Genomic DNA, 22,031 nt, shown 5'->3' on the forward strand with positions numbered 1-22,031 from the left:
TGTGACACCGTGTCACCCACCACTGTGACACCGTGTCGCCCACCACTGTGCTACCGTGTCGCCCACCACTGTGACACCGTGTCGCCCACCACTGTGACACCGTGTCGCCCACCACTGTGCTACCGTGTCGCCCACCACTGTGACACCGTGTCGCCCACCACTGTGACACCGTGTCGCCCACCACTGTGCTACCGTGTCGCCCACCACTGTGACACCGTGTCACCCACCACTGTGCTGCCGTGTCGCCCACCACTGTGACACCGTGCCGCCCACCACTGTGCTACCGTGCCGCCCACCACTGTGACACCGTGTCACCCACCACTGTGACACCGTGTCGCTCACCACTGTGACACCGTGTCGCCCACCACTGTGACACCGTGTCGCTCACCACTGTGACACCGTGTCGCCCACCACTGTGACACCGTGTCGCTCATCACTGTGCTGCCGTGTCGCCACCATGCCGAGAGAGTTATCAGATTCTGTAACACTCCCTGAAAAGGTGATGGAAGCTGATTCCACAAGCTGATTCTTGAGATTGGGAAACTTATAGACAACAAATGGGGATATGGAACAAGATACAACTGCTCTTTCACAGAGCCATGCAGGCACGCCAGGGCAAGTGGCTTCCTTCTGTGCTGTAAGCGTCTATGATTGTGTGAGACAATATCTGGGCAGACAACCAAAAAATTGGATGAAAAGAGATGTATTAAGGAATAGGAAGAAAGAGACTCAGAGGCTGGCTTCTCTGATTCTGGGACTATATTCCCACGGCGGCGTGGGAAAGGTGGCATTTTACAACTGAAGAAATGGCACAAAATGTCCACTGATTCCCCATTTTGCTGGGGTCTAGCAGGATGGCAGTATAGAGCACCCGGCTCTAGCTGCTGATACGACCCGAAAGTTGTTGGTTCTGTAGCAGAGCCATGCGACATGGCGGAAGCCACTCACGGACCCGGCCCACGAAATAGAGCCCCCTTTCGGCCAGCCCTCTCGCTCCGGACCAACCCCACAGTGCCCCCAGCCCTGAATAATGCCCCCCCCGCCCGCTGATTGGCCTTCCGCCAACTGTGGCAGCGTTGGACTGAGTCCACAGCCGCCGCACATGTCCTACACCGTTGGGAACTCTTCCGGTCGGGTGCAGAGCATCGGTGGGGGGGGGCGGACCTTAGGCAATGTCCTGAGGCCATCGATACGTGGCGCGGCGTACTCGGAAGGCGGCGGAGCATCGTAAAAGCGCGCCGCCCCCGATTTGCTCGGAATCGGGTATTCTCTGGCCCATCTCCGAACGCAGTTTCGCCGTCGACGACCAGAGAATCCCGCCCAGAGAGCGTAAAGAGGTTGAGGGAGAGAATTCCAGAGCTCAGGGCCTCACACAGCACCTCGATGGTGGAGCAATTTAAATTGTTGATGGTCAAGAGGCCATCTTGGAGGGTGGTGCGGTTGGAGGGGATGACAAAAACAGGGAGAGACTTGAAAGCAAGGATGAGAATTTTAAAATGAGACATTGTTTGCACGGGAGACAGTGTGGGTCAGCTCCCTCGCCACTGCAGGGCAATTTTCTGATGTGTCCCATTTATCCTGCCCTTTTGCCTCGCTCACCCTCTCTCTCTCTCTCCCCCCCCCCCCCCCACCTTTTTGTTTTTCATGCCTGCAATCACAGAGGCCCTCTTTGTTTATTCACCCCTCCTGCTCACCCTCCCCTCCCCTCCCCCCACCCACTCCCCACTGTATTTGCTTCCAAACTGTTCTCGAACTTCTTACAGTGCTGACCAAAGGTCATCGACCTGAATTGGAAACACTGCTGTTCCCCCGATAAATGGGTCCAGGCCCACTGAGTATCGCCTATCAGGCGCTGTGTGGGCATTTCGATTTATTTCACTGACAAAGTTGAATGTCGGACAATTTGCCTGCTGGTACATGTGAAGGAAAAACATGACTTTCGACCTGACCAGGTCCTTGATTTTCGTGAAGATTAAAATGAACATGAACGAAACCCATCGTCGGGATTCGCGTCGTAATTCGTCTCTAGGCGGGGGGTGATTGAAAAAAAAACCCCATCAGTGATGATTCATTGTCACATCTTTGTTTAGTTTCTGTATTGGGTGGGGTGAGGAAGAGGCACTATTTGAATATATATACACTTTATTCTCAACCATCCCAAGAAAGAGAGAGGTGGGATCACGCCCTTTCTTACTTGGAAGAGGAAGAGACAAATATGGTGTGGGGGAGAAGGTATGAGTGATGTTACCTCACAGGAAAGGACTGCCTCAAGTTTCAGCAGGTAATGAGTTGACGTCAGTTCGCTGAAGGTATAAATACCTGGAAGGAGGGCGGAAACTGGCACTGAGACTACAGCAGAGGCACACGGTGGGGCAGGAGCTCGGCAACCTTTTATTTATTTCCATCCATTTTGGGGGCAATTGAAAGTCGGCCAGCCAGCGAAGAATTAACCTAATCGAGTGGATCAATTCGTCACGTCAACTTGTGCCCCAACTCTTGAAAGCAGGGGGAGCGAGGATTTGGGCTCTTGTCAGGAGACTCTCTGCAGACAAGGGTTTATTGTTGTGAAGGGGAAAATATGCGTTCCCTGGTCTGGTTGCTCGTGTTGGTGCCGATCGCCCTGGCTCAAGAAGAGGGTAAGTGAATGGAGAGGGGGAGGAAAGAGGCGCTTTGTCTTCCAGGTGTGGCTCCAGCGAAACATATGTTTTGTTTTTAAATCCCCTTCGCCACAGCAAGCGTAGTCCGCGAATTCATTTAAATACGTTTTTCAACTCCTGTTCCAAGTTTTAAAACATTTTTTCAATTTACGGATTGCGTTGGTAGAATTGATTTGGCTTCGAACTCGCCTCTCCCAGTTTTGGGCTGGGGGCGCTATTCCTTCGACGCTGTTGTTTGGAGAGGCGAGGTGGGGCAGGCTGCTGTTCCAGCCCTGGCCGCAAGGGTGTGACTGTCTTCCTCCATCTTTCGATAGGGGTCGCTTCCAATCTCCCTCTGGTTTCAAGGGTGGATCCAGTGCAGTCGTTGATTAAACCCAAGTGGCTTTCTCATTACATTTTGAATGTTGACCTGATCGTTCCTCCTATATTCCTGTCTATAGTTTACGAACCGTAGGTCTCTTCTGACTGCTGCTTAAATTACAGATTAGTATGGTGGTTGACATTCTTGTTTTCTTAATTTAGAGTACCCAATTATTTTTTTTAAATTAAGGGGCAATTTAGCACAGCCAATCCACCTACCCTGTACATCTTTGGGTTGTGGGGGTGAAACCCATGCAGACATGGGAAGAATGTGCAAACTCCACATGGATAGTGAATTGGGGTTGGGATTGAATCCAGGTCCTCAGTGCTGTGATGTGGAGATGCTGGTGTTGGACTGGGGTGAGCACAGCAAGAAGTCTTGCAACACCAGGTTAAAGTCCAACAGGTTTGTTTCAAACATGAGCTTTTGGAGCACTGCTCCTTCCTCGGGTGATCCTAGGAAGACTTATTGCTGTGCTCAGTGTTGTAGGCAGCAGTACTAACCACTATTACCCTAGCATTCTTGTTTTAGCAGGTTGTAGATTATGACCTGTTACAGGACTTGTATGAAATCTAGACTAGTATTTTCTGCTTTTAGTTTCAATGTAATAGAGGACAACTTTGTCTACATGGCTGCACTACTGATGTTCTTGGGACAATTTGAAGCTGTTTATAATTGAACAATTGCTAATATGTGGTCATGAATTCTCCAATTTGGATGTATTGAATCCTGTTTATTTGGGGGGGGGGGGGAAGGATTAGAATTTTAAAAACTAATTTGTCAACTGTTCCAGTTTTTGTTGTAAGTTTCTGTAACTGGGCTTGAACTTCCAATGTATTACTTTTTCAGACTGTCCTGTGTGTGCAACCAACCAATTTGCCAAATGTATTAATGAAGATGGTGCTTGTAGCTGTACATTGCAACTAAATTCTGATGATAAGCAACCATTGAACTGCAGTACATGTAAGTTTGTTTTTCAATTCATTTGCTATTGATTATTAAGTCTATCTGGGACCATAGTAAAGGAATATGTTTCAAGCAAGTTGTGCAATAATGAAGAATGTGGTACCTCCCATTTTCTGTTTTGCACATTGCTAGCAATTGTGTAATTTAGTTTTCTAAATTATTTGAGACTGATTCTTCAACCATCAACCTATTAAATTACTGAATATGTAGTTTTTAATTGCCTAATGGTAATTTAGCCATCAGTGATTGTATTCGGCATTTGTGCAGAATGTAAAACAATAGTGATGGCTTCATGGGGTAAATTGACAATTGTAGCCAACTCATAACCTAGAGACGGCTCCAGCTGAGAATCGAATAGCTTGGAAAATGTCATGCTTTTGGACCCTCTGCAGTCAAACATGAAAGTAACTTGTGGGTTAGTTTTTTTTTACAACTTTCTCACCCAACATATTGCTGCTCAGACCTTGGGACTTCTCCATTCCTGAAACTCAAAATTTCTCATTTCTGCATTCAATGTGCACAGCTTCAGTATCATTTCCGAGTAAATTCAAGGTCATAATCATCTTGAGCCATTTTGGAGGTGGATGACAACCAACTTTGCTAATTTTCCATATCTTGAGAATCCACACTTGGTAGAACTTGCATACACAAGACCACGCTTGTATAATTGTCGAAGCACATTGGATGGAGAAATTGCATATACAAGATTTGTATTGAGCTACATTTTTACTTTGGAACCCTCTAGTGACCAGGAAATGCTGGATGATGAAGAATGAAATGTTTCGATTGAAAAATGGTATTGGAACCCGCCGAAAACCCACTGAGCATGCTATGTTGGATAATGATGGCATCTATGATCCTGATTGTGAGGCTGATGGCAACTTCCGTCCCAAGCAATGTAATGGCACTGACACCTGCTGGTGTGTAAACACTGCAGGTGTCCGGAGGACTGACAAGGGAGATCGAAGCAAGGAGTGTCTTGAACTGGTGAAAACTTTGTAAGTACACTGCAATCCTAAACATTTTCTCTGCACGGTAATGCTATGGAAGGAGATCTGAAAGCTCAATGCTACTGCAATCACTCGCTGCATGTTCATCATCCTCCAAATAGTATTGGTTATTAACTTTATTCTTTTTGTTGCAGTTGGTTTCAAATTCAACTGAGACACAAACCCATGGATAAAGAAATGGATGAAGAAAAACTTCAAAAGTAAGCATCACTTTTTCAATGTGCCTATTATCAATGAATCACGGATTGTTGCTTCCAGCCTACACTCCTCCTATGGTGATGTATTGGAAGAAGTGCAGTCTTTTAGATTAACCTGGTTTCCCTGTAATTGGAGAAAGGGGGTGGCACAGTGGTTAGCACTGCTGCCTCACAGCTCCAGGAACCTGGATTCCATTTCGGGCCTGTCTGGAGTTTGCACTTAGTGTCTGTGTGAATTTCCTCCCACAGTCCAAAGATGTCCAGGATTGGCCATGCTAAATTGCCCTTTTAGTGTCCAAAAGGTTAGGTGGTGCGATGGGGGTTGGGGTGAAGGCATGGGCTGAAGTCGGGTGCTCTTTCCAAGGGCCGGTGTAGACTGAGTGGGCCAAATGGATTCCTGCAAATGTTATGATTAAAGTGCAGATTTTTAGATGAACCCTGTTTCCCTCCAGAGTTGTGTGTGATCGCTTTTGAACTGCAGTTTGCCTGATATTCTAATTTATCCCTTTACCAATGTAACAAATAAGTTACACTCTCTGGGGACCGTTGCTTGAATCCTGCCACGCCAGCCTGACATTTGAGATCAATTAAAAAGCATTAGACTTTCATTTCCAACCCATCTGGCTCACTAATGTCTTTTTTGTTTTGGGTAGGAAATCTGCCATCCTTGCCTGGTCTGACCTACATGTGACTCCAGATCCATGGCAGATCTGTTGATTCTTAAATGACTTTGCAAACTTCCTTGATCCTTCTGTTGTTTAAGGCACCTCACTGTTGTGGCTGCTGTTTCGCTACATTACAAGTGCATTTAGGGAGGAAAAAAATCATTAACTGTCGGAGTTCTTTAGACATGGAAGATTTGCATTTCAATTAACCTGGTGCAGCATCAAATATAACATGCTCAAAAAGCAATTGTTGCACCAGTGGAGTGCAGCTGGAATTGAAGGAACATTCTTTGGATTGGATAAGCAGTCTAAATTTGCCAGCTGAGAAATAGCTTTAACTTGATGTTGTATGATCAATTTGCATATTAAAAGACCAGTGTCAGTCCCATTCTGAGAATTGTCTGGCTAATGTGAATGCATTGTGCTGCTCTTCCAACAGAGCTATCCAAGAAACTCTTAGTGCCTACAAGGTGGATCCAAACTACATTGACAAGATCGAGGTAATGGCAATTAGGAATGGGCAACAACAAATGCTGGCCTTGCCAGTGACTGCCACTGACTCCCACATTCTATGAATGAATAAAAATATTTTTGATTGTATAAATGTTTTTACTGTTTACTGCAGTGAGCTATTTGCTGTAGTGTCTGATTTGTACCTGAGGTGCATTACTGTTATCATTTAATTTTGAAACTTGTAATGGCTATAGAGTAATACAATGGTCAAAACAATCAAGTGATTTTTTTTTCAAATGACAATGGGAAAACCTTAATCTCTCATCACATGTTTACTTAGACAGCTATTATATTTCTAGTTATGGGTTTCCAATGACTAGTGCAAAAATGAGATTACTTGTAATTTAAAAAATGTAAAGGCACTTAGAGCACACTTGTTGATCTTACAATCCCTACACTGCAGAAGGAAGTCATTCAGCCCATCCCAAGTTTGCACCGACCCTCTGAAAGAGCACTCGCCTCGGCCCACTTCCCCCACCTAACCTGCACATCTTTGGACTGGGAGGAAACCATGCAGGCACTAGGAAAATGTGCAAACTCTACAGTCGCCCTGGTGCTGTGAGGCAGCAGTGCTAACCATTGTGCCTAATTAATATTTTGACTTTTAGCTCATTGGCAGCTAACAATTTGTTTTTATAATTTAGAGGACCCAATTTGATACTTCCCTTGAGGGGCAATTTACCATGGCCAATCTACCTACCCTGCACATCTTTGGGTTGTGGGGTCAAAATCCATGCAAACACTTGGAGAATGGGTAGTGACCCATAGCCAGGGGTTGAACCTGGGACCTTGGTGCTGTGAGGCAGCAATGCTAACCACTGTGCCACCTTGTTGCCCTTGACAAGATTCTTCATGGTCAAGATTATATTACTGAGGGATTTCTCCCAGTTAATTAATTCTGGAGTCTTTTATTAGGCACTAAAAATTTGAATTCCACCATACCGTAACTTGTCTTTTCTGCTTTATTTTTAGTATCTTAAGGACGATCGTTTTATTCTGGTGGATCTGAAACAAAACAAAACTGTGCAGGCAGAAATTGATCTTGCAACAGCAGCCTATTACCTGGAGAAGGATGTAAGTGTATTCAAACAAATATATTTGCCAGAGTAGGTATTGGCTGTAGCTCAAACGGATCAAGAAAATCGCTCTAGGATTTGGAATACAAATTTCCACTAATAGCCAAATATAGCAGGTGGTCATAGCATAGTGGTGAAGATGTTGCAGGAGTAGGCCATTTGGCACTTTTTTTGAGCCTACCACCATTCAATTAAGATCATGCAAATTCAGTATCCCACTCCTACTTTCTCTCCATACCCCTTGATCCCTTTAGCTGCAAGGGCCACATCCAGCCCCCTCTTGAATATATCCAGCAAGTGACAATCATTGTAAAAACATCTGTTTTGCTAACTTTTTTTTGAGAAAGAAATCTGCCATTCTTGCCTGGTTTCAAGTATCCTCTGCAGTGACCTAGCAAGCCTTTCAGTTTAAGGACAATTGGGGATGGGCAACAACTGACTCCCACATACCCCAAAAGAGTAAAGTACTGGTATCAATGAGAAATGACTTGTCAGCCACTCTGGGGCAAGTGCTTTGGAATGATAAATACATTTGTAATCTTGTCTAATGTAACTATTGTGCTTAAGAACTTAACTCTCCCACAGTGATTTTTAATTCTTAGATGGTAACTTGTCATGGTGGCTCTGATAGCTGCAATACAACATTAACTGTAACCCTTTCATCCCTACCAGGTAAAGGGCAACACCTTGTTTTCCAACACATACAATCGATCCATTCAGGATGATGGTATCCCATTTGATGGGGGTAAACTTGCCTTTGAGGAAGCTTATGTGTACTACATTGATTCAAAAAATCCAGAATTCTCCATGAAGGGATTGACTGGTGGCATTATTGCAGTCATTGTGGTGGTGTGCCTAGCCATTATTGCTGGAATCATTATATTTGTAAGTATAAAATAAAAAATTCCAAGATTTTTTACATTTTGTATCCAGGTACCAATTCAAACTGCCTTTAGTCTGGGACCAAATTCTGCTTGAGCGTTCCAATACACTAATGGCAGGTAGTGTTGCTAAAATTACATGGGAGCGGCAGTGGTTAGTACTGCTGCCTCATGGCACCGAGGACCCAGGTTCGGCCCTGGGTCACTGTCCAGTTGCACATTCTCCCCTGTGACTGTGTGGGTCTCCTCTTTTCCCCCCCCCCCAACAACAATGTGCAGGTTAGGTGGATTGGCCATGCTAAATTGCCCCTTAATTGAAATGAATTAAAGTAAATTGGAGCCTCTACCATGATTTGGGACTCTGTTGCACAGAAGAGATCTGACCTCTGCAGGCAGGGGATGGGGATACCTGGAGTGGATCACAATGTTGGTTCAATAACACTCCTGCCGCCTATGTCTGGGGTGGATTTAGAACCTGCCTGTGGTGGAGTCCGTGGGTCAAGAAAATGAAAAATTGCTTATTGTCACAAGTAGGCTTCAAATGAAGTTACTGTGAAAAACCCCTAGTCACCACATTCCGGTGCCTGTTCAGGGAGGCTGGTATGGGAATGGAACTGTGCTGCTGGCCTGCTTTAAAAGCCAGCTCTTTAGCCCTGTGCTAAACTAGCCCCTACTTTCCTTTGGGCAGGGAACCCAAGGAAGTAGCTCTCCTAGATGCTAGCTCATGAGAATAAGAACAGACAGATTTTGGACAGCCCCACCTGTTCCTAAATAAAAGTGCTTGCATACATTTCACAAATTTCCTTTGTTTATAGCTCGGTATGTCAAAAGTTGCATATCTTAATACCTTTTTTGTGTTCCTTTTCCAGGTTCTTAGCAGAAGGAAGGCAGCAAAAGCCCACATATATCAAAAGGCTGAGGTATGTTTTCTGCCGTCTCTTGAGCTGATTCTTTTTTTTTTTCTCGAGCTGATTTTTTTAAAGTGGAAATCTTTTTTACTTTAAATGTTTGCATTCTTCTATTCCAGGGAAGAGAATTGGATGAAGTTCAGAAACAGCAATTGACTACCTAATTGGAAAAGAAGCGAATTACAAGTCTATCTTGGCCTGAATGTGGGGAAAATCTTTTGAATTAAGAAGGCAATGCCAAGTGGACAGCACCTAGTTTTGGGTTACCTGCAAGATTTGTGTGCAGTGCTCCATTTCCATTCCTTTGAACTTCATTTAGGTGCCCTCCACTCTGTCCCACCTGCATTTGGAAGAAATCTTAGCTATAAACTGGTACAGTTACAGGACTTTTCCCCCTGAAGAAACCGGATCGAGTCCGGCCATATTTTTTTTTATTGGGTTAACTGATTTATTTTGTACTTCCTCACATGGTCTGGAATTTCGGTCTCTTGGACTGGCATTGTTTTAGGTCACTATGCTTTTATACGTTAGCAAAGCTGAACTTGCATATGATGTTTTAAACTACTGTGTAAAATCATTTTTAATAAAGACTGTTGTAATATATTTCTGGAGCTGTTTTATTTGTTAGATTTGTAATTAAAGCTTTTACACCTTTTCTCCCTTTGTCACCTCTACTTGCTGAGCTGCTTCATCCAAGACTATTTTAGCCCTTAAAACATGATGAGCAATGAATCCTCAATTAGTTTCTGAACCATTTATACAACCCATCAGGCTAGTTGAAGTTGGGCTATGCAATGGTAATTTTATCTTGCTCTCCTCCATGTACATCTTTGATTTTGGCATCGATTACGTTCTCTTGGCTGACTCCGACGGACCAAACCTTCAAGATGCAGTTGCCTTGTTCCCCTTTTTGCTCTTTACTCACTCCTAGTTACACTCTTGGTGTAACTTATTTTAAAACTCAAATTCAGTAAGTGGGTACACATTCCCAATATACTATGCATGAGGAACTCCTGGACATTTTCAGCATCACTTAACAACTGTTGCCCTGCAAGCCTATTTATCAAGCTGCCAGACCCACTCTGTGTGCACAATTTAAAAAAAAAAAACCAATTGCATTATATATTCCTAAACAGGAAAGACTAGACGACTGTCCTACAATACCCACCCCCCAGAAACACACTGCAGTGAAACACACTGCAGCCACTGTGTACCCCTGTTACTATTCCGTTCAGAGGATTTCACCAGCAAACAAATAAGTAGCAAAACACAGAATCAGAATGGTTACTGGGCAAGTTAATAGAGTGGTGAAAAAGGTATGTGAGACATGTGTTTGTATGGAACTTTAGGGCCACAGGTAGAGTACTGTGCAATTCTGGTTGCCGCATAGGAAGGATGTTATTGCACTGGAGGAGTGCAGAGAAGATTCACCAGGATGTCACCTAGGATGGAGCATTAAGTTGTAAAGAGGTTGGCTTGGGTTGTTTTTCATAGAATTTACAGTGCAAAAGGAGGCCATTCAGCCCATCAACTCTGCACCGGCTCTTGGAAAGAGCACCCTACCCAAGGTCAACACCTCCACCCTATCCCCATAACCTCGTAACCCCACCCAACACTAAGGGCAATTTTGGACGCTAAGGGCAATTTATCATAGCCAATCCACCTAACCTGCACATCTTTGGACTATGGGAGGAAACCGGAGCACCCGGAGGAAACCCACGCACACACGGGGAGGATGTGCAGACTCCGCACAGACAGTGACCCAATCCGGAATCGAACCTGGGACCCTGGAGCTGTGAAGCGATTGTGCTATCCACAATGCTACCGTGCTGCCCTGCTGGAGTGGGGAAGACCAAGGTGTGACCTGACTGAAGTGTACAATATTTGTTTTTAGATTTAGAGTACCAAATTCATTTTTTCGAATTAAGGGGCAATTTAGCGTGGCCAATCCACCCAGCCTGTACATCTTTTGGGTTGTGGGGGCGAACCCACACAAACACGGAGAATGTGCAAACTACACGGACAGTGATCCAGAGCCGGGATAGAACCTGGGATCTCGGTGCTGTGAGGCAACCGTGCTAACCACTTGCGCCACCGTGCTGCCCGAAATGTACAAGATTGATGGTGTGGATAGGGAGTATCTGTTCCCCTTAGTTGAAGAGTCTGTCACAAGGGGACACAAGTTCAAGGTGAGGGCAGGAGGTTTAGGGGGGATTTGAGGAAAAATCGCAACCAACATTCTGTCTCTTGGGGGACCGCCTTCTGTCATCCAACTGCAGGACATTGACCAGCCAAGTTCAAGGACCCGTGATCTCCACCTGAAAGGTAACACTCAGCCTAGACGAAGCGGACAACCTCCAGCCGCCACACGTGGGGAACCAGATAAAGTCCTTATCTAACCTGCACAGTGCCGGTCACTTGGAAGTTAAGTAAAGGTCGTTTAAACTGCTAGATATAGTCTAATGTGAAGTAACGTGTAATTTATTAAGTACAGAACTAATCCAGTGTCCAATAATAAACTGTGATTATACTAAATACTCGTGTGGTCATTTATCCAGATTAACCAGAGCGAGGTTATGGTCTGGAATGCACTGTCTGGGAGGGTAGTAGAGGCAGGTTGCCTCATCCTTTTAAAAGATACCCAAATGAGCACTTGGCACATATGATTCAAGGCTACAGGCCAAGTGCTGGCAAATGGGATTAGGTAGGCGGGTCAGGTGTTTTTCATGTGTCAGTGCAGATTCAGGGCCTCTTCTTCACTGTATTTTTCTGTGATAAGGATATTATTTGGCCTATGACATCTCTGCTGAACAATTAACCCCTCCGTTGCAGATAATCAGTTTTAACGCTGTAATTGTATGACTGGACAATTCCTATTACTGGTGAGTTAGATTGTCAGGATTTAAATAGAAACTGCGCTGAGACACGAGTGTTATACAGCAAAGACCAGCAATGCACTTTGTTTCCATTTCTACTCTCTCTGCAGTTTAAAAAGTTAATTATTGACATGTGTGTATGAAGACTTAAAATTAACATTCTTTCCTGACTGAATTCAGCTGATATACGCTAAAATTGTTTTGAATTTACCGTTGGAAATAATGTTAATTAGTTTTGAAGTCGGGCATTTTTAAATAGTCTGTTCCTAATTGGTAAAGTTTGCATGGTCCAAGATCTGTCAGAGAAACCGTTTGAACTTTTAAAAATATAAATTAGAGTACCCAATCATTTTTTCCAATTAAGGAGCAATTTAGCGTGGCCAATCCACCTACCCTGCACAGTTTGGGTTGGGGTGAAACCCACGCAAACACGGGGAGAATGTGCAAACTCCACACGGACAGCGACCCAGAGCCGGGATCGAACCTGAGACCTCGGCGCCGTGAGGCAGCAGTGCTAACCACTGCACCACCGTGCTGCCCGCGGTTTGAACTTTTAAAGGAAAATTGACCAATAACAAACATGATGTGACACATCATGTGATCGAGGAGCTGAAAGATAACTTTTAAAAATAAATTTAGACTACCCGATTCTTTCTTGTCCCAATTAAGAGCAATTTAGTGTGGCCAATTCACCTACCCTGCACGTCCTTTTGGTTGTGGGGGTGAGACCCATACAGACACGGGGAGAATATGCAAACTCCACACGAACAATGACCTGGGGCTGGGATCGAGCCCGAGTACTTGGCGTCATGAGGCAGCAGTGCTAACCGCTGCGCCACCGTGCTGCCCAGCTGAAAGATAAATTAATTCCTAAATAGGATAAAACAAAATTGGGGAGAGAGTGCAGCCATCTAAAATGGCCACCCACAAGGGATTATGGGAATTGTGGTCAGGTTGGGACACAGACAGGTAACAACGTGTGTATATTGCAAACAACAACTCAGACTTATACAGAAACTCGCACCTGCTAGAGGCCACTCACAGGTCTCCCAGGACAATGAACTTCAGATTGAAACATATCATTAGTAGCAGATTCAGGGGCGCCTATTTGCCTTATTTGGGAGTCTACATGCCTTGGACAATAACAACTAGGACCCACCCCTAATTAGCCAGAGTCGATTAGGGTGATTGAAATCCTATTGATCCATTGGATCCCTACCTAGGACCGCCAAAAAAAGCGCGAAAGGTCAGAGGATAAGAAGAACTGCTCAACCAACATTCTGTCTCTTTTGGGGGACCGCCTTCTGTCATCCAATAACAAAGACCCAACGGAATGTGGGTCATACAGACCCATATCTCTGCTGAACGCAGACGCCAAAATACTGGCCTGAGGTGGTCACAGAGGACCAGACGGGCTTCGTCAAAGGTAGACAGCTTACCTCGAACATCAGGCGCCTACTGAACGTGATAATGATCCCCTCCGGGGAGAGAACACAAGAGGTGATCGTCTCCCTGGACGCAGAAAAGGCCTTCGACAGAGTCGAATGGAAATACCTCATAGAGGTACTGGAGCGGTTCAGGCTTGGAGCAGGGTTCACTGCTTGGGTAAAGCTCCTATACAATGCTCCCATGGCGAGTGTACGGACCAACAATACCAACTCCCAATACTTCCAGCTGCACAGGGGCACCAGACAAGGATGCCCACTGTCCCTGCTGCTGTTCGCACTAGCAATCGAACCGCTAGCAATCGCGCTCAGGGCAGCAAAAAATTGGAGGGGGATCCGAAGGGGAGGCAGAGAGCACAGAGTCTCACTCTATGCAGATGATCTGCTCCTCTACATCTCGGACCCACAAAGCAGCATGGACGGAATCATCGCGCTCCTGAAAGAGTTTGGAGCCGAGTTTGGAGCCTTCTCGGGCTACAAACTCAACATGAGCAAAAGCGAGATCTTCCCAGTACACCCTAACCACTTCCCATTCCACCCTCTTCTGTCTGGCTGAACCTGTTCTCACATTGTTCTCCTTTGACTCCACTCACTTCCTCTCAATGAAAGATTGCTGCGGAAATCCCTATCGGCCTTTCTTTTCATGGGGCATGTGAACTAGAATGTTCTTTATTCTAGTCCTATTTAGGTTCTAATCTTCTTTTAGCCCACTGATGACTATCAGTCTGTTTCCTACTACGATCCTGTACTAGAACATTTAGTCAATTTTGCTTCCAATTTCCACCCTTCTCTCGTGTTCACATCTCTGACCCTTCCTTTCTTAACTTCCCTGTCTCCTTTTCTGGGGATAAGCTGTCAACCAAAATCCACTATAAGCCCACTAATTCCCTTCGCTATCTCGAATACACTACTTTCCACCCTTCTTCCTTCCAGGACTCCATTCCATTCTTGCAGATTGTCTCAGTCGCAGCTGTTCTAATTATGCCACCTTCCAGACCAGAACTTCCACTCTGTACATTTTGTTCTCCATCTAGGATTCCCCTCCACTTAAAGGCTTAATCTCAATTTTGTCTTCAAACCCTTACCTTCCCTCCCTCTGATTTAGAGTCCACTTGCCAACCAATCAGCACTCTCTTCTCATATGTTCTCATATTGTTGTTCTTAAAGACTCTCACCATGTCTGTCCCACTGCCTCACCTCTGCTCTCACCTCGTCCCCTCCCTCTCAACACCTCAATAGAGATCTCTTCTCCCCATCTTCCACATTCAATCTATCAGCCTCCACCATTTGTGCCACCACCACAAAACAGATCTTTCCCTGCTCACCGTTCAGCATCAAAGGGACTATTTACCCTACATTTATCACTCGCTCCCTTACCATCACATACAAGCATGGGGGAGGCAACATCTGCCATTACACTGCCCCCCCCCCCCCAAACATCCGGGGCACCCCCAACACTCCTTCCAGGTGAAACAGACATTTCCTTGTACTTAACCAATTTAGTTTTTCTGTTGTGACCACTTAAAATGTCGTCCGTCAAGGGATGCTGGGAAAAATGGCCACATAGAGGACAAGCAGGCTGCAGCTCAAAATAAACATTAAAGCTGCAGCTGAGACTCTTGTAAATACACAGGAGAAAGGCCATCCAGGGACAATAGGGCTTGCATGTTCATTTCATCCAACTAGCAAACTCAACGCACCTACTTTCCTTCTTTGGAAAGGCCTATGTGCCCTGGAAACCGATGGACATGGCTGTGAAGGACACGCCCCACCATCAGGGTGGCGGACCTTGATTGGACTTTGGTCGATCAGGGTGATCTAACCCTGATCGATTGATTGGTGGCCGACCTGGGACCACCCAAAAGGGCGCGAAATCCCCAGAGATAAAAGGTGCTGCGCAACCCCACGATCGCTCTCTGCAGCAGCAACCAACAATGGTGACCTTCATCGGCCAACAAGGAAGACCAACCACGCCACCAGCAGAAGGAAGACCAGAGCTAGGAAGGGACCAGACCAAAGACCAACCATGGAGGACTGCTTGAGGAACAGCATCTTTTGCTGAGGTACACTGCAGCCTTTCAAACTTCACATGGAGTTCAACTGTTTCAGAACATAATCCCAGACCCTTTTTTTCAAAGGTGTTGGTGAAGTTCCTGCTATGCCCATTTTCGCCTCTTCTAAACCTATCTTTTATTGCTTTATCATCTCCTTTGCCTGACACCATAATCCTGTTTGCCAATTTCTCCTGCCTTCCATCCTAAAACATACTGTCCCCTTTGTTCTTTCTGCCACTCCCTCTTTTTTTTTCTTAAAATATGTTACATTGCTCCGTAGATAATTTTCTAACACAAGGTTATCGATCTGAAACATTGGGTTTGAACACGGCCGCGTCGTGCTTGACTCGGTGATGCAACGAGGTTGTTAAATCTCGCGAGAGGCCTCTCAAGATTCACCCCGATCTCTTTCACCAGTGTAGGCAATGAGGTAAGCGAGACCAAATAAAGTCCCGTTAGATAGCAGGGTCTTTCTCAGACAAACACCCAGCTATTCACGACTAAAACAAGACTTTTTTTTTTGGGTGTTAAATCGTGCCTATTATCTTTGTTCCTCAATCTACATGACCAGCCGTGTCTTTCCAGTGTATTCTGTTTTTGCTCCAGAATTCCACAATGTTTTTGTGATACACACTACCAGGTGCAACATCGACACATACCCCACTCTGACAATGAGGTATTTAACACCGCAAATTCCATCAAATTGCTCCTTCAGCAATATTGGTGTGTGTCGGAGCCGAGCAAAGGTCTGGCTTTTGTACCATTGAACAGGAACTACCCAAAAAGAAATAATTATCAGTGGTCACAAGTGGTAGGGAAGTAGTGAGAAAAAGAAACTGCTAATATTTCACAATTGTATTTGTTCTAGTCAATTATACACCTTTTTCTACATTCCTGAACTGCAGCTCAAAGGGCGGCACGGTAGCACAATGGTGAGCACTGTTGCATCACAGCGCCAGGGACACGAGTCAATTCCTGGCTTGGGTCACTGTGCGGAGTTTGCACGTTATCCCTGTGTCTGCGTGGGTTTCCTCCAGGTGCTTCGGTTTCCTCCCACAGGCCCCGAAAGACATGCTTTGGACATTCTGAATTCTCCCTCTGTGTACCCGAACAGGCGCCGGAGTGTGGCGACTAGGGCATTTTCACAGTAACTTCATTGCAGTGTCAATGTAAGCCTAATTGTGACAATAATAAAGAATATATTATTATATTACAATGACAGAGCTTGAAATTTCCAAAATAGACGAAGTAGGAGTTTGGTGTTGGCAGTACTGAACTGAAATAGGATAAAGGTCCATTGTAAAACTTCCTGAAACTCACTGTAACTTCTGTACTGTATCAATGTGGTTTCTGGTTATCATACTGCTGTGTGACTGGCCTCTGTAATTTCCTACTTCTGGTACAATAACCTTGTTCTCTTTTTCCAATTTCTCCTGGTTGGCACTGGGTAAACTATTCCCACGTCGTCGCCTCAATCGGCCCAACAATTCAACGATGGTTACCTTTTTTCACAGGCTGCTTCCATTTTCAATATAAAAATCGTTCCAAACTCTGCCGGTGTCCCAGTGCCTGCTCCAAGACCTCCCGCGTCTCGTGAAGGAGGCATATTTAAGGGTCTATTTCTTTCTAAAGTCTTTATTTTCATTAATTTAACAAATAACTGAAAATTACTCCTGAAGTTAAGTTTATCCCAGCAGGGTAGCATGGTGGTTAGCATAAATGCTTCACAGCTCTAGGGTCCCAGGTTCGATTCCCGGCTGGGTCACTGTCTGTGTGGAGTCTGCACGTCCTCCCCGTGTGTGCGTGGGTTTCCTCCGGGTGCTCCGGTTTCCTCCCACAGTCCAAAGATGTGCGGGCTAGGTGGATTGGCCATGCTAAATTGCCCGTAGTGTCCTAATAAAAGTAAGGTTAAGGGGGGGGTTGTTGGGTTACGGGTATAGGGTGGATACGTGGGTTTGAGTAGGGTGATCATGGCTCGGCACAACATTGAGGGCCGAAGGGCCTGTTCTGTGCTGTACTGTTCTTACACAGGCTGAGGGCAGCTACAGCTAGTTAATTAGGTAGCTAGCTTAAATTGGTTTTCAGAAGCATCGATCAGTTGTTCTTCAGCAAGTTAAAAGCAAATCTTCCTCAGTGCTGCTTGGATGTGTTCTGTGCTGCTTTGAATTCAAGCTGGAGTTTGGTGGTCGACGATTGATCAAGAAGTCGGTCAAGAGGTCGGTTTTGCGGCCTCCAGCAGTGAGCTCTTATGTTGGTAAAGGGGAAGAAGCTGATTAAGTAGCTGGTAAGTTATTTTAATTGTCGCAATTAGTTTTAAAGTTACGGTATCGCAGGTCAGTTCAGCCGAGTCGAACATACATCCCTGCGACGTGGGAAGTCATAGATGCACCATGTGTCTGAGATGAATACATCTGCAGGAAGTGTCATCAACTGTAGAACCTTGAGCTCTGGGTGTTGCAACTTGAGTGGTGGCTGGTGTCACCATGTTGCACCTGCAAGGCAGAGAACTATGTGGATAGCATGATTACGGAGGTGGTAACACTGTAGATTTGGTGTACGAGGGCAGAGAGAGAATGGGTAACCACCAGGCAGTCTAAGGGGACTAGGTAGGAAGCGCAGGAGTCACTTTGTTGTATTTTTGGTCTTGGGAGATCTTTTAAGATCTATCAGTACACAAGTAGGCAGCGGGTGATTAACATTGCAACTGTTCTTTATTGCTCTTTATTAGTATTTCAATGGAGAAATGACTGCAGAAAACTGCATCATTGAGAGATTTGGGGGGCCTGTTCATAAGTCACTAGTAAGCAAGTTCAGAAGGTTATAGGGAAGGCAAATAGAATATTGGCCTAAATTTCAAAGGGAATGGAGTATAAAAATAGGCAAGATAAAAAGCAAGATTTTGTTTGTGATAAAAATAGGCAAGTCTTGCTGAAACTATACCAGGCACTAGACCACACCTAGAAAACTGTTAACAGTTTTGTTCCCCCTGAGCTAAGGAAAGATATACTGGCATTGGAGGTAGTCCAGAGAAGGTTCAGTAGCTTGATCCCGGAATTGGAGGGAATTTCTTTGAGGAGGAGTTATGTAGAACATAGAACATAGAACAGTACAGCACAGAACAGGCCCTTCGGCCCTCGATGTTGTAAACCTTACTTTTAGGACACTACAGGCAATTTAGCATTGCCAATCCACCTAACCCGCACATCTTTGGACTGTGGGAGGAAACCGGAGCACCCGGAGGAAACCCACGCACACACGGGGAGGACGTGCAGACTCCGCACAGACAGTGACCCAGCCGGGAACCGAACCTGGGACCCTGGAGCTGTGAAGCATTTATGCTAACCACCATGCTACCGTGCTGCCCTGTAGGTTGGGCATGTAGTCATTGGAGTTTAGAACAATGACAGGCGACCTTATTGAGACATATAGGATTCACAGGGGGTTGATTGGGTAGATGTTAAGAGGTTGGTTCCAATTACGGAAGAGTCGAAGACCCGAGGGCATAATCTCAGAGTATTTAGGACATAGATTAGGGGAAATTTATTCTCTCAGAAGATAGTGAATCTATGGAATTCTTTACTGCATACGTTAAATATGTTCAAGGCTGAGATAGACAGATCTTTAATCAGTAAGGGAATCAAGGGTTGTGGGGATAATGGGGGAAAGTGGAGTTGAGGATTATCGTATCAGATCAGACATTATTTCATTGAATGGTGGAGAAGACTCGATGGGCTGAATGGCCTACGTCTGCTCCTATGTCTTATGGTCTTAGTCGAACTAATGAGAAAACATGGATCCTGTGATCCCATAATGCGCAGGCTTGCAAAGTACAGCAAGCCAGACGAAAGATACAACATATAACATATTCCTCCTCGGGGCAGCACGGTGGCACAGTGGGTTAGCCCTGCAGCCTCACGGCACCGAGGTCCCAGGTTCGATTTCGGCTCTGGGTCATTGTCCGTGTGGAGTTTGCACATTCTCCCCATGTTTGCATGGGTTTCGCCCCCACAACCCAAAGATGTGCAGGTTAGGTGGATTGGCCACGCTAAATTGCCCCTTAATTGGAAAAAATTAATTGGGTACACTAAATTTATAAACAAAAAACATATTCCGCTCCCCTTATTGGAAATGTCAGTTTAACAAAACACTTTCTGAATCAGGGAAAGAGGATAAACTGCCTCAAAAAAGTCCATGGGTTCACCTTAACTATAATTCAGATGCTCAGGAGGTCTTCTCTAGCGATGTGGGTTACAGCAGACTTCTGTTGTGTTTGCAGAGTAATGATCATTGGAGATCTTCGGAATTGTAGCTGAATTTGAAGTTTTATCTACTACTAGAGAAGGTGAGATGACTTCACAACATCCGTTGAGCTAGACTGAGGAGGTGAAACTGGAGTCAGCATCCCTTCATTTGGAGATGGCTCACTGGAAATGATTTTGATGATTTCCATAAGATTCTTAAATGGAGCTTGACTCGGCAACAATTGGTCAACATGTCTGCCAGATGCCAGATGCAAGCATTGGTTGCTTGGACTGTGTATGAAACGGGTGCTGTCTGAGCAATCCCTGTAGCAGGAACCCATTTAGCTCCGGGAGCATAATTGCAAGCTAGAACATCTTATCCTGGACAGAAAATTCTTGGCTTTGATATTTGTGCTCTTCTCTCCACTTGGTCGTGCTGTTGATCTTGCACAACTTGTCATGATTTTGATGATTTCAGAATATCAAAGCAAGTGCGCAGCTGCCTTCCCATTAGTAAGGGTGCTGGAGATGCTTTAGGCGTAGCATGTGGTAGTTTCGGTGTGTCAGCAGAAATACATCCAGCTGCTTTCAAATAGAGGAATGTCCTTTTAGAATCATGGAATCATAGAATCCCTACAGTGCAGAAGGAGGCCATTCGGCCCATTCACTCTACACCAACTCTGTGAAAGAGCACCGGAACTAGGCCCAAACTCGACACTGTCCCCGTAACTCCACCAAGGTCCAATTTAGCATGGCCAATCCACCTAACCTGCATCTCTGGACTGGGGGAGGAAACCGGAGCACCCGGAGAAAACCCACGCAGATTCGGGGAGAAAGTGCAGACTCCGCACAGACAGTCACCTGAGGTGCTTCTGATGACAAAAGCATGTTTCATGGTTTGAGCAAATCTCTCTGCTAATTCATTGGTGGTATCGTGCAGAGGTGATGTCATGACTTCTATTACATCTCACAAAAGAATTAAGGTCCATTGTCCGTCACAAGTTGTTCTGGTAACACATAAAGAGTGAAAATTTCTCTTGGCCTTTGAATTGTATTCTCCGAATCTCTGAAACGTCTAGCCATTTGGAATGAGCAAACACACAACCACCGTGAACAATGTTCCATCAAATGAACCAGTGAAATTGATGTGGATGTGCTACCGAGGGTTTTCTAGCCAATACCCTGGGTGTCGGGTGCCAATTAAGACATGTTCCTCACACTCTGGCATGAAGAACCAGATCTCACCTTGGTTTCAATGTCTTGGTCCAGGCCAGGCCACCAAAAGTAGCTCCTGGCTATCTCTTTCATGCAAATTAGTCCACAGTGTCCTGAATGCAGTTGGTCCAACACTGATTTCCTCTATGTTGGTGGAATAATAACTCGCATGCCCCACAGCATACAGCCTGAAGTGACTGATAACTCCACCCTCCTGGAAACATAAGGATGAAGGTCAGTGTCATAATATACACCAGTATATCATGGTGCAGACACACACTGATGGACACACACAGGGACCAATCAACATGCACAAACACCGCAGCCAATCACCAGTTAGAATACGCACACTATAAAGGCAGAGGGCACCACGGTTACCGCTCATTCTGGGTGCTGCCTCTCAGTGGAACAAGAAATCATCCAGCCCAGCACAGACTCACACCACTGAGTGCTGAGAGAATCAACTGGTTCGGACAAGGCTTAGGTCTCTAGTTTAAGTTAGCATCATTTAGACCCACAGTCATCGTGTGTTAGTTAGTTAGAAGTTAGTTAATAAAATTGAGTTGAACCTTCCTCAGTGTTGGTAGTGTCTGTTCATCTCTCAAGTCTACACTAGCCAACACTTCAGTCAGGTGAGACTTAGAATCCTGGGGAAGAGCTGTCATGGAGAGATGCATCTGCAACAGGCAGATTGGTGAGGATGAGGTCAAGTATATTTTTCCCTCTTGTCGGTTCCCTCACCACCTGATGCAGTCCCAGTCTAGCAGCTATGTCCTTTAGTACCCGGCCAGCTCGGTCTGTGGTGCTACTACTGAGCCACTCTTGGTGATGGACATTGAAGTCCCCCACCCAGAGTATATTCTGCGCCTTTTTCACCCTCAGTGCTTCCTCCAAGTGGTGTTCAACATGGAGGAACACTGATTCATCAGCAGATGGTGGCCGGTGCGTGATAATCAGCAGGTGGCT

The 22,031-nt window shown here is 45.4% G+C and overlaps 1 protein-coding gene across 1 annotated transcript; it reads left to right on the top strand.

Moving 5' to 3' along the window:
• The first annotated feature begins 2,332 nt into the window (after positions 1-2,332).
• On the top strand, positions 2,333-9,837 carry epcam (epithelial cell adhesion molecule). Its single transcript, XM_038813697.1, has 9 exons — positions 2,333-2,636; positions 3,868-3,981; positions 4,730-4,982; positions 5,129-5,194; positions 6,296-6,356; positions 7,342-7,443; positions 8,118-8,330; positions 9,196-9,246; positions 9,354-9,837. The coding sequence occupies exons 1-9, from the start codon at positions 2,579-2,581 to the stop codon at positions 9,396-9,398; spliced, it is 963 nt and encodes a 320-aa protein (XP_038669625.1). The 5' UTR covers positions 2,333-2,578; the 3' UTR covers positions 9,399-9,837.
• The last annotated feature ends 12,194 nt before the right edge of the window (positions 9,838-22,031 follow it).

Source organism: Scyliorhinus canicula, chromosome 1 (genome assembly GCF_902713615.1).
Source record: "Scyliorhinus canicula chromosome 1, sScyCan1.1, whole genome shotgun sequence".
NCBI lineage: Eukaryota > Metazoa > Chordata > Chondrichthyes > Carcharhiniformes > Scyliorhinidae > Scyliorhinus > Scyliorhinus canicula.